Source organism: Parasteatoda tepidariorum, chromosome 4 (assembly GCF_982258835.1).
Source record: "Parasteatoda tepidariorum strain Cologne lab strain chromosome 4, Ptep-v5.0, whole genome shotgun sequence".
In the NCBI taxonomy this organism is placed as follows: domain Eukaryota; kingdom Metazoa; phylum Arthropoda; class Arachnida; order Araneae; family Theridiidae; genus Parasteatoda; species Parasteatoda tepidariorum.
Window position 1 is genome coordinate 75,537,802 of NC_141758.1, and position 13,233 is coordinate 75,551,034.

Below are 13,233 nucleotides of genomic sequence, written 5' to 3' on the forward strand. Positions count from 1 at the left end.
ATGGTAACTGGACTGAGACAGGGTGACATTCTTTCGACCTTGTTGTTTAATGTATGCCTTGAAAAAGTGATGCGTAACACAATATCAAATAGAGGTGGTACTATTTTTAATAGAACGAAACAAGTCCTTGCTTTCGCCGATGATGTATATTGATAGCAAAAAGCAAAAATGCACTTGTTGACCTTTTTAACACTTAGTATATACCCATATTGCCTAAAAGCAGTCAAAATGACTAGATTGTGAATGGGTAAATAAATTTGCTGAAAATTAATTTTTAACATTTTTATATTATTTACAGTTATATAACAAGTTATTAGTAAATATTAAGAATAAAAAAAATCATATGTTTTTCAAAAAGTCACAAAATTCTAAGAAATTGTGTCATTATATACATCATTGTTTTTCTAATTGAAATTAAAAGCATTCAAAATGACTTCCTTAGGCAATCTAGTGTTAAAGACTTAACCAAAGAAGCTAGTCTTTTTGGTTTAGAAATAAATATTGATAAGACCAAATACATGATAATGGATTGTAAGGGAACGGATATGGACACAGAACTACAAATTAATGAAAAGACAAAATTTGAAAGAGTTAGGGAATTTAAGTACTTGGGTTCAGCTGTCACTGAAAACCAGAGATTAAGCGAAGACTAAATGCTGGAAATCGCAGTTTTTGTGCACTTAAGAGATTGCTAATATCAAAAGTAATAAAGAAGAAAACAAAACTTCGGGTTTATAAACTATAATAAAACCAACCGTTATCTATGGATCAGAGGCATGAACTCCAACCCAGAAAAAAGAAACAATGCTGATTACCTGGGAAGGAAAAATTCTTCGAACTATTTTTGAACCTGTCAAAGAGGGTGATCTGTGGAGAAGGCGACGCAATTTCGAAATTTTTCAAAACTATTTAGAGAAAAAGATGTAATCAATTATGTAAAAGCAAAGAGAATTCAATGGCTTTCTTTTTTTTTCTTTTCTCCAAGCTTTGGACATGTGCCTTGGTCATTATGGACCCTTTACCATGTAGCCCAAAGCTTGACTACTGGTCCGGCTCCACACCAGCCTAGGAACGAGCCCAGTCAGCAAGAATTTATTAACAATTTAGATATTTACAAAGTCACAATGTTTAAAAATACAAAGATTAAATACAATACAAGTTAATTACACAAAATTAAAAAAAAGAAAGAAAGAAGTATAAAAAGAAAAACAAAATAAACTTAAAGGCCGTAAAAGAGACTAAAGTAGAAAATCGGTAAAATGGTTACGTATTGAATGGAAAAATAAATGTGAGAAAAGATAAATTTCTCCTAAAAGTTGAAATTGAAGTTGTTATTGGCTTTAAGGCGTTGAAGTTCTGATAGGTAACTGGGACAAGTAGAGTGGGAGGCTTTATGGGTACAGTCATGTCGGGAATCGGAGTGTGAATTCAATGGCTAGGACACCTTGAGAGAATGGAGAAAAACAGAGGCACTAAGAAGATATTCAAGGGGCTGTTCAAGGGCCAAAGGAAAAGAAAAAGGCCGACCAAGAGATGGTTAGATGAGGTGGAGAAAGATCTTAAGATTCTAAAGATCGGAAACTGGAAACAAAGAGCTGGAGACAGGCGACTTTGGAGAAAAATTGTTAGTGAGGCCATGGTCCAACATGGACTGTAAGGTTAGGGAGTTAGTTTTTTACTTATTACACTGAGTAAGATTAAATAATATTTTCAGACTTTTTGAGTTCATAATAATTTGAATTTCCTAAGTATAACATTTATTTCTTCTAATTATTTTCTTCTTATATTTAGAGGTAGACAAAAGAATGGTAATTCACAGAAATAACGGGGAATTCGGCTTCCGAATTCATGGAAGTAAGCCTGTAGTGGTTTCTTACATAGAAAAAGGTAAATATAAAGAATGCCCTGAATAATTTTTGTTAATAAAATTAATTTGTAATGTGTATGCAAATGACTGAGATTTTTGATGTTCTCATAGAGCCAGAAATTTTACTATTCTCTAATAGACTACTTATTTTCTCAGAATAGGAATAATCTGTATTTTTTTTTATTTACATTGAATTTAAGCTTTACACATTCCGTGTTTTTAATTCGGTTGTTGCTCTTCAAGAAGAAGAAGATCGCGAATACCCGCACATGGGACCTAAGACGTCAGCGCCAGCTGATCACTTATAAGCAAAATGGCGCATTTAACGTACTAACGTAATGGCGTAATTGTAACGTACAAAATTTCTCCACATAAGTCAGAATGTTGATTAACGTGAAGTTAATTATATTTAACGTCGCATCGCACATCAAATTTGTTGAAGTATAATTCTTTCCCGTCTACGTCTTTTACTTAGCTTAGATTAATTATTTGTTGATGTATTTTATTGTAACAGTGATAAATTTTTGTTTTGTGCACCTGGCAACTTCGATGCATAAGTAGTTTGTTTATGTTTTATATGGCTTCATGCCAATCTTTAAAGTAAGAAATACATAGGGAAAGAATTCAAATCTTTGTTAAAGAATATAGAATTTATCAGTTAAGAGAATTCGGCGTACTCGAATTAGGATGGGTAGAGCAGTTGCTAACGTAAATAAAGGCCATGTTTCAGCAACCAATCAGGATCGAGATACCCACAGTACGTCACTTGCAGGTATCCCATTACGTACTCCCAACAAATCACGTGGTTGTGCCGAACATATTTACTTTATAGCTTTAGGGTTCGGGTTTATTATTAGGTTGACTCAATATTCGGATCAAATTAAAAGGTATGTTTGCAAGCGACGTCACGTCGCACTTGCGTGCCGAACCTGATTCGCTGACCCACACGTGACTTCGCCTGCAAATATACAATTATCATAAATAGATAAAGCATATAATATATTTCACTTTCAAATATACTATCATTGTTTCGATTATTATGTTTATTAATTTTCTCGTTTTATTCAAATATGTATTTAAAATGCATTTCAAATTCACTGCATTTCAATTCATTTTAAATTCACTGTATTTTAAAGTGTTATTCCAAAGCTATTCTACAGTGCTATTCCATAGTGTAATTTCCATTTATTGAAGCTGTACCATATTTCAATTTTAATTTCTTGAAGCTAATTAAAACGTAAAAATCTATCGGTTCGTGGGATATTTAAAATATGGTAATAAGATGTTGTTTTATCATTTCCATCTAGAAAGATTTTAAAATTCGATTAATTTAAAAAATCTGTATTTGAATGACTTTGAAAGTATTCAAATATTCGTGAGTATTAAAAGATAAATACAATAAACTAAAATTTGTTTTTAAAAAAAAATGAGAGAATTCATTTTAAAATAAATAAATTTTGAATTTTACTTATTGCATCTTCATACTGAACCTATATTTTTGTAGGTTTTGTAAGCGAAAGTAATTGAGGTTGAATTTCGGATGTTACTTACCATTTTTAAATGAGATCAAAATCAGTAAAATTAAAATAAAGTGCTCCCTTCAAACGAATTACTTGATGATGCATGAAAGCTTAAATATCACTCTTCTTCTTTGCATCTACATACTGTAAAAAAAGTACCGGCTCAAAGGGCACATTATCCGCAAAATCCATTTTACCGTAAAATTCAATTTTACCTTAAAATGTTATGCCGTAATTCTTACAGTAATATTTATTTAATTATGACGCCTGGTGGCTGAGCGGTAGTGCTTCGCGCTCCCTGATTCGATCCTCGGGCCGGGCAAGGTTGACTCAGCCTTTCATCCCTTCAGTGGGTCAAGAAAACTGAGGTGGGCACAGTAGGCCTTGGCCTTTTAGAGCTATCGCGCCACTGAGTTTAGTTTAGTTTAGCATTTATTTAATTATAGTCATGAAGTGATTTTACGGTAATTATTACTAAGTAATTACGGTATATCAGATTTTTTGTTTCTTAACATGTTCTGGTAAAAATGGATTTTACAGTAAAAAGTACCGGCACTGAGGGTGCCGATGCTTATTACCGAAATTTTTTACTGTGTAATCTGTCTCCATAAAATCATTCAGTTGTTTTAAATACGCTTATTTATCTAGATACTTTTGAGAAACACTCACTTAATGAAACTATTAATCATTACTTAATGGGTTTATAATGACGAGCCTACATACTCAATAACGAGTCACTGATTGTATACTCCAAATTTACATGATTTATTTCTAATTAGGAACTCCTGCAGACATCTGTGGCCTTGAGATAGGAGATATTATAGTTTCTATCAATGGTCTTAATGTTTTGGATGCCAATCATTCGGAAGTAGTAAAACTGGCTCATTCAGGTAAGTAATCCTAAATCCTCAGAATCATTAATTACGTACATTATAAATTTGCTAAATCCGAAGAGGGCTGCAGCCACTCTTCGTTTTGCCCTTGATTTCTGTTTTTACAATAGCCGATCGGCTGTATAGTGGTCAGAGAGCTTACTTGAAGTCAGAAAAGTCATGGTTTCGAATCCCGGATACGGCTTAGATATTATTTCATTCTCTTCTCTGAACTGTTTGTTCTTCTTACTGTGGGAGCAACGTTGGCCCACTTAATATGGTACCCCCGAGAGAGTGATCAACAAATCTGAACTTCTGATAGCCGAAAGACAAAAATTCAATATCCGGGTGGGCATTGAAAAAAAATATTAGCCATCGGATTGATTAAAAGTTTTTATCTCATACTTTAAGCTTTTACCCACATTTTAAAAAAATCGGTCCAACGTCTAACCATAATCTCGATGGCTTGAGATACATTTTGAAATATAGTGCAAATTTATCACAACAATATAGTTCAACTTATCGTTTTAAACTAGCCAATATTTTCTTAAGGAAGTAGCAAATGACATTATGGTTCAAGACATTTTGAAATTCCATGCAGTATGCTAATCGCTAAAAATTTATTGAAATAGTTGAGTTGCTAGGTTGAGCTTTTACAGCCTCTGTGTTTAGGACAAAGCGTGAACCCGGATATATGTTACAAGAAATTTTAATTTAGCAAATGTGCCACATACAAGTTAACACTTATGTCATCAATACACAAGCTCTCAAATGTTTTTCACCCATAAGAAAACCATTATTGTTTTTAAATGCCTCCACCGATTGCAATGTAAAGTTTGAAAGTCATATTTTTTAAAAGCCATACATGAAATGACAATACCGTCATTGTGTGGTGATATCTACAGGAAAGAATTTGTATGAGCAAAATCTTTCAAAACCCGTTTGCATTCTAAAATTTTCTTTTTTGTAAACACAAACAAATAAGAACAAAAATTGTAGACAAAAGAATTAAAAACAAATATGTCGATGATATTCTACTTTTTCTAAGTTTCCTTTGAGTTCAGTTATTGTTGTTTTTCTGTTTTTCTTCACTATTGTAGTACGACATATTACTGTATCCACGATTGTAGTAGGACATTATTGTAATAAGACGCTATTGTAGTATTGTATAGTACAGTATTGTATAGTATAGTGTAGTATTGTATAGTATTGTATAGTATTGCATAGTATAGTATTGTATAGTATAGTATTGTATAGTATAGTATTGTATAGTATAGTATAGTATGACATAGTATTGTATAGTATAGTATTGTATAATATAGTATTGTAGCATACTCTAGACATTGTAATATCTGCTGTTGTAGTAAGACACATTAGTTTGACTTGTTTTTACCTTCACTAAAATGTAATGAAACAGTCTAAGTAACATATGATTTTCAGATAACCGAAGAATAATTTTTCTATTTAATCTCGTAGTCCCTAAAGATTTATAAGCTTAAATATCTGATCTACGTTGTTACTGCCATTGAAATATCACACTAATTCAAAATTAATTACGAATCCATGCCTGCTTAGTCCATTCTGAATAAATAAACTCACCAATTATAAATCTCTTTTCACAGGGACAGAAGTTCTTAAAATGGAGGTGAGTCGGACCTGCCATGTTCTAACTCCGGTGCTAAGTGATAGTTTAAATCCTCCTGTGTTTTCTGGTTTTCTTCAGAGGTTAAGTGTGAGCAGCCAATACAGTCACAAATGGTGCCGGCGTTGGTTCGCTGTAAAACTTGACGGTGTCCTTTATTGGTACAAAACCTGTGAGGTAAGCCCTTGTCGAAACGATTTAACTTTTGATACAAGGATATTATGTAAAATTTCCAATATTGGTTGGGAAATATTGGTTAAGCCAGTATTGGTTGGGTAATTTAGGATTTCAATTTTAACACTACCATTTTGAGCATGATCTTGAAGATACTCGGATAACCTAAGCCAATGATAATTGGTAAATTTAGAATTTAGATTTTAACACTGTAGTTTTTAGTGCGATTTTGCCATAAATTCCTTGTTTTGGGTTGATATTTTAAAACTCAGTGGGAATTAAATGTATTTTCTTTTACGTTAATACCCTTTCCCCTGCATGTCTTATTTTAAATACCTTAATTCTAACTCCAATGAATAAGTTTTTACAGTCTAGCAGTAACATTTAAGAGTAATCGCTGATTTTTCTGCATTGAATAGTTTTTAAATGTCTACTTTTTTGCAACTTCGGGCAATTTTTTAGGCATCGTAATATCGAGCTCTAACTCATTATCAAAATGTGGTTAAGTAAAATTAAATTCTGCTATGTCTAATATAACAAAAGTGGGATTTCTTGTAGCTATATTCTTCTATGGGGATACGAATAAGGAAATATTAAACTATGTTTTCAATAAGAAAACAAAAAATGAACTTGAATTTTTTTTCCGTATTACGAAGGATGAGGAATGATTACGTAAGCTATTTTCTTCCCCTTATCCGGAAAAATCCTTAGTGAATTGAAAAACCTCTACAACTGGAGAAAAAAACATTTTATTTTTCAAAACAAATTTTATTATTGCATTTTTTTTTTTACCTTCGCTTATTTTTTCGGACTTGGAGGAAACAATTCACATGCATTTTTTCCTTCTATATCATCTGCTTTCAAGTAAGTGGTATATTTCATTCTTATTAAATCATTCATTTCAGAAAATAGACGAGCCCCTCGGTGCTTTGGCGCTTCAAAATCAGTCAATAAGTCGCGTCCCAGAGGCCGGGGCGCCACACGCCTTCAAGGTGTCCAAGTTCGGCGAATGCCCATTTTTCTTTTCTGCCGACGATGAGGATACCGCCACAAGGTAATCACAATTCACTGATTTCTTTAAGCTTCAATCCAAGTACCATAGTTAATTTATGTCCAAGATAAAAATAATTGATTAATTATGTTTCATAAATTATTTGAGTTTTTGACCTATATATGTAACAAAGAACAAAAACATATGATTTCCAAAACTTCGAAAACTTAAAAAAATAAATAATTAATTATTAATATTTAATTAATAAATAATTAATAAATAAATAATAATCAATTAATAATAATTAATTCATAATTAATTCATAATAATTAATTAATAATCAATTCATAATAATTAATATTTTATTACTATCTTTGAGAAAAGATAATCTTCGATTTATACAGAGTGTTCTGTAATCAACGCCCTTAATATACATCTCTTTTTCGATAACATTTTTCTTTCTTAAAAATAAGTAAAGAAAGGGTCACAAATTAATAATTAAGTGAAGATGAATAACTGTTAATCGCAAATGAGAAAGGTAGGAGGAAAAGCGTTGAAACCAATACGATTGCCTGATGAAACTAGGAGGCGTCTCTAATAAGCATCCTTTCAGCTCCTACCTGCTTTCTTTGACAAACAAAATAATTAATTTTTGTCCCGCCTTTCTTATTAATGATTCGTTAGAATTCGATGACGTTTTTTTTCCCTCATTTTAATATTAATTTGTGCTCCTTAACTTTGTAAATTTCCTTCTACTTCGTTTTTGAGTTCAAAAATTTATATTAAGGGCGATAATTTGGGAACAACTTGTATAAAAAACTCTGTTAAATAAAGTCAATCAAGGATTTAATGAGCCGTTCAAAATAATAAGCTATTGTGCATTCAAAAGCATTCAAAATAATGAGGTTATATGCACATATTGAGCATTCAAAATAATGAGATAAATTGAAAAACTGCCCAATATTATTGCAATAAAATTAATTATGTTTATGCTAATTTTGCAAGAAAAATTTCATATCTGTTATATTCATTGCAAACAAGTTAAAAGCACTGAAAGAAAAAAAAAGAAGTTCTGAAAGGAAATGTTTTTTTTTAAACTTCTCATTTTTGATTTTGCTTAAAATCATATTTAAAAAGAAGACTTTTTGAAAAAATTTTCTTGCCTGCGAAAATAATGCCGAAAATACCTGATTCCTGCTCTCAATTTCAATATGGCTTTCTTTTTTTTCAGTAATAAATGTTATTGTACAAACAAATTTTCAAACAAACACACCTTGATCAAAATAAATAATCCCAATAAACTGAAGCAGTTAGATATTACTTGCTTAAAAACTTCATTCACTTCAAAAATCTACAAATATGAAATAACAGTCAACATGTTTCAAGCACTTCAAAAATAGGCGCTCATTCTTAAGATTTGCAGGACGTGAATGTAAGGAAACAAAAATTATTCGAAATTTAAAAAAAAACGTAATAGTTGCCAACTAAAAATGGAAAAATGAAGGTGAGAAACAAAACTAGAAAAACCACAGAAAACGAGAGAAGGGGAAAAGTTGTTGTAGCTCATTTACGATGCACTAGAGCTGCACAATGATCTATTTGCGACGGGCCGGGAAGCATCGCTGAGGATAATCCGAGGACATACCATCACAATTTTGATCCTCTGTAGAGCGGATGGCACCCTTTCTTCGGTAGCCTGACGATCTGCGGTCGAAGTCGGGCACTTTACGGTAGAACAGTTTAATGAGGACCAATATCGCACACCCTCGTACCCTTCACAGACTGATCAAAGTGGTCACCCACGCGCACACTGACCACAGCCTTGACTTCGCTGTTCTACTGGGAATCGTGTTTTTACGATTCGTCAACTGTGGTACGAAAAAAGATGAATAACAGAGCAAGAAAAATTCCCGTAGCCGAGAGGCAAATCAGTTTAAAATACATTTCCACGCATTATGGAGAGAAGGGGAGTAACTAATGTCGTTAACTAGGGAATCAGAATTCAAATGAATAAAATAAAAACTTTTGCTTCCTGTTCTGTTTTATTGTCTTTTTCCTCTTTCTCTCGGCTTCTATGGTTCTTCGAGTTACGTTTCTCGCCTTAATTTTACCATTTTTCGCTGACAACTTTTAGTTTTTTCTTTATTTCAAATCATTTTAGTTTCTTTAAATTAGCGTCTGACAAGTCTTGAAAATGGGCGTCTGTTTTTGAAGTGCGTGAAACATGTCGACTGTTGTTTCATATTTGTGTATTTTTAAAGCGAATGAAGTGTTCAATCAGGTCCTTGATCATATTACTATGAGAAACATCGATAGATATTTTTCACCTCCATTTTATATAAATATATTAATAAATATTTTCTGCCAATAAATATCAAATCATTCATTTTTTTTCAGATGGATCAGTGCCTTGAACCAAGTTGCTGCAACAGCTTCACGGGTAATTTCATTCATAATTTCATTTATTTTTTTAACTAATCATTCATTATTTTTTTCTTAATTTACTGTTCATTTTAGTTTTTAGCATTTTAGTTAAATTTCAATTTGTTTTTAATTTCAATTCATTTTTCGTTTAATTTTTAGTCTGTTTGAATTTATTTTAAATTTAATTTTTTTCTTATTTTACAGTAATTTTTATTTTATTTTGAATGATTAATGAGAAACTGCCATTACTTACTTATCTATTTTAAAATAAACTAACTTAACACCTCTAGTAATAGAAAGTTTATTAAAATCGTATCTGTTTTTCAAAATAAAATAAAAGCATTTTGAGCTCTAGATTACCTTATAAAAATATTAATTTTCTTTATTTAAACGAAGCATTACTTACTTTAAAATTTTTCATTTCCTCTGGAATTCAGTATTATTACTGTAAAATACTTCTATTTATTGTGAAAATATTAAAAGAAATTATTACACACTCTTCTGAAACACTATCTTAGATTCTTAAGAAAAACAATTTTCAAAATGCTCAAACAGATTCTTTGAAGTTTTTTTCAAACATTGCTCATGAAAATAAAAATTGTGTCCAAACTGTACCTAACTCTCAACAACCTATGTGTTTACTTTTTAATAATTTTTTATCTAATGAGGCAATGAAACCCTCCGTTTACCGGAGCAAAAAATTTACTCTGACAAGCAAAATAAAGATTTGTCATTCTTCAGAAACATCAAGAACAAGTTTCTGAAGCCACCTTCGGTCTCATGCTCACTAGCAATCTCATCACAAAAATGCGAAAATGGTTTGATAGCTTCCTATAATATATCAAAGTTAATTGTTAAATCTGGAAAAGCTCATACCATCGGCGAAGAGTTAACACTGCCAACTGTCAGGAAAGTTTTAAAAACAGTTTTACACCATCCAGTCGCATCCAATGTAATCAAAAATATCCCATTAAGCAACAATACAGTGTGGCAACGGATTGATGAGATGGCTGAAGACATTGAAGTTTCCTTATGCAAACTTTTGATATCCAACGTATTTTTCCTTCAAGTGGATGAGTCAACAAGTAATAAGGCTTTACTGTTGACTTACGTCCGGTTTGTGAAGGAAAGAAAAATTATTCAAGAGATGCTTTTTCAAGAAACTTGATTGTAGTTACCAAAGGAGAATATATTTTTAATACTGTCGAAGATTATCTTAAAGAGAAAAACATTCCTCTTGCGAATATGTATTATGTTTGTTGCCACTTCTGCAATGGTGGGTCGACATCGTGGGCTTATTACCCTTTTGAAGAGGGTGGTACCAGATATTTTAGCTGTTCACTGCTTCATTCACAGACAGCATTTAGTTGGAAAAAAAGTTCAGCGACCGTTTTCATCAGTCATTGCAATATGTTGATCTCTTCTGTGAACGAAATTCGCAGTAATGCTCTTAACAATCGATTATTCAGACAGTGTGTAAGAAAAATGATGAAGAATTCAATCGCTTACTGCTACACACTAAAATTTGCTGGCTTTCCCAAGGCGACTGTCTCAATAGGTTTTGGAATCTTTTCGACTCTGCGCTTGAGTTCCTCGAAGACAGAGACGTAGCTCTGAGACAGATTTGCGGGAATTTAAGATTGACGTTGCATATATGACGGATTTATTTGCAAAATTTAATGATGTAAATTTACAACTTCAAGGAGACGAGCTCGATTTGGTCAATAGAAAATCAGTTATTTCTGCCGTTCTAAAAAAACTCATTTTGTTGAATCAAAATTTCGGTCGAAATGATTTCAGCTAATTTCCAATCTTATTGGGTCTTAAAAAGAATGGTGAAATTCCCTCTGATGATATACAAGAATATTGTCAACACCTTGAGTCTTTGCACATTGCTGAGCGTTTTAAGGATGTTTTGTCTCCGTAAGTCCCTCAATGGGTTTTAAACTCTTTTGTGAATGCTAAAACTGCAGAGGTTCAGATTCAAAAGGAATCGGCCGAACTTTCAACTAATGAAACTTTGAAATGGTGATAGTCTCACAGAATTTTACCTTCAAGGTACCATCAGTCGCCTTAACCCAGAACTGTGGACTATCGTCAAAAAATGCTTAATTGCCTTCCCTTCCTCCTACCTAGTCGACTACTTTTTAGAGTAAAAAAAACATTTTCGAGTGTTTTTTTAATTATATTTTTTTAATTATATTTGTTTGATTTAAAAAAAAAAATATTTAACGCGTAAGAAAATTACTTGAAAATGTTGCCTCTTATAATTCAGCATATCCCCTCCATCCCAATACTCTAAATAACTGGATTTTCACAAAGGGGACGTTGAAATTTTTTGCTGCTTAGGGTGTCGGCTACGTTAAAAAGGCTGAGAATCTATGCTCTAAGGTATCATGATAAAATAATCAAACTTAACTACACTTACCTAATTTTTTTATATATTATGAGAACATATTTTATTGTTAATGCCAAACCATTGCCAAAGTGCATGTTCTGGTAGTTTTAACGTTGCTCTTTTTTCTCAGTGCACTACATTTATTAAATTTTTCTTCCTCTAAGGAACCTGTAGCATTTCGGAACATTTTTGTGGTCTGTATTTAAATATTATACCAAAACCATTTTCATTTTATAATAATTACAAGACCATTGCCAAAGAGCTTCGACAAAAATTGCCAAGCTCTTTGGTGTTCCCATAGAGCTAAAAAACACGGTAAATTTTACCATATTTTGGTAGTTTTAACGTTGCTCTTTTTTCTCAGTGTGCTATACTTATTATATTTTTCTTCCTCCAACGAACCTGTAGCATTTCGTAACATTTTTACTGTCTGAATTTAAATACAGCCCGATTCAAATTGCAATCACAATGTACTCAACAATCTACTACTAGTTTTTACATCTAGTTGTTATTACTTATTCTAGTGTCCAGTTATAGCACAAAGAATAATTTTTGTTGCAGGCGGACCCGTACGTGGACGAGTGCCTGCGGAATGCCCAACTGCCTCCCATTTCAATTCCAAACGTCATCTGCCAGGGTCCACTGAGTAAGCTGAGTCAGCGTTGGAAAGCATGGCGTAAGCGCTTCTTCCTCCTAAAAGGCGCATCACTTTACTTTTACGCCGACCGCAACGCCAAAGTTGCCTTAGGTAATGCCAATATTCATTTTTATTTTAAATTTTACAATCGGCGTCAATGTTCAACTCCATGGCCTTGTTATTTCGAACGCAACCTAGAACACAAGAGAACTCCTGAATAAAGCATTGGGAAGTTTCGCGAAAAACTTTCTGATATAACTAACCCATATTTGCTTTACATGGGGACGAAAACCAGTAGAACCTTCCACGGTTAGACAGATTGAAAGGGAATTCTAACCCACACTGAATATATTTTGCGTGGGGACTGAGGTTGGTGCGAGGAGGGAGATGAATCCTTCTCAACTAGCCACCGCTTGGATTCGAAGCTGGGTCACCTCATTGGAAGACGAACCCTCTATTCCCTGAGCCATCCTAGCTCACTTATCACTATTCAATAGAAAATACAAAACAAAAATGACGACTAGCTTATATTGTGTAAACGAAATGTACAAATTCCTTATTTCTGCATCTAAAGGTGCCACCCTAAGCTAATGTAAATCTAGCCGGGCGATGAAATTCATTAAAAAAAACTAATCATTAATTTATTTTAAACAAGATTTTCTTCCGTAAAGGAATGATATTATTGAACTAAATTCAATCGTTAATCAA

General features: G+C 32.6%; 1 protein-coding gene across 2 annotated transcripts in view; it reads left to right on the forward strand.

The window, feature by feature from the left end:
• Positions 1-13,233, forward strand: part of LOC107444278 (uncharacterized) — a 684,996-nt gene that overhangs the window by 669,442 nt on the left and 2,321 nt on the right. For both annotated transcript variants that reach the window (XM_071182438.2, XM_071182439.2), the window contains 6 exons: positions 1,792-1,887; positions 4,167-4,277; positions 5,882-6,078; positions 6,981-7,129; positions 9,464-9,506; positions 12,450-12,636. In XM_071182438.2, the coding sequence (XP_071038539.2) occupies positions 1,792-1,887; positions 4,167-4,277; positions 5,882-6,078; positions 6,981-7,129; positions 9,464-9,506; positions 12,450-12,636 (783 nt within the window). The remainder of the gene's footprint in view (positions 1-1,791; positions 1,888-4,166; positions 4,278-5,881; positions 6,079-6,980; positions 7,130-9,463; positions 9,507-12,449; positions 12,637-13,233) is intronic.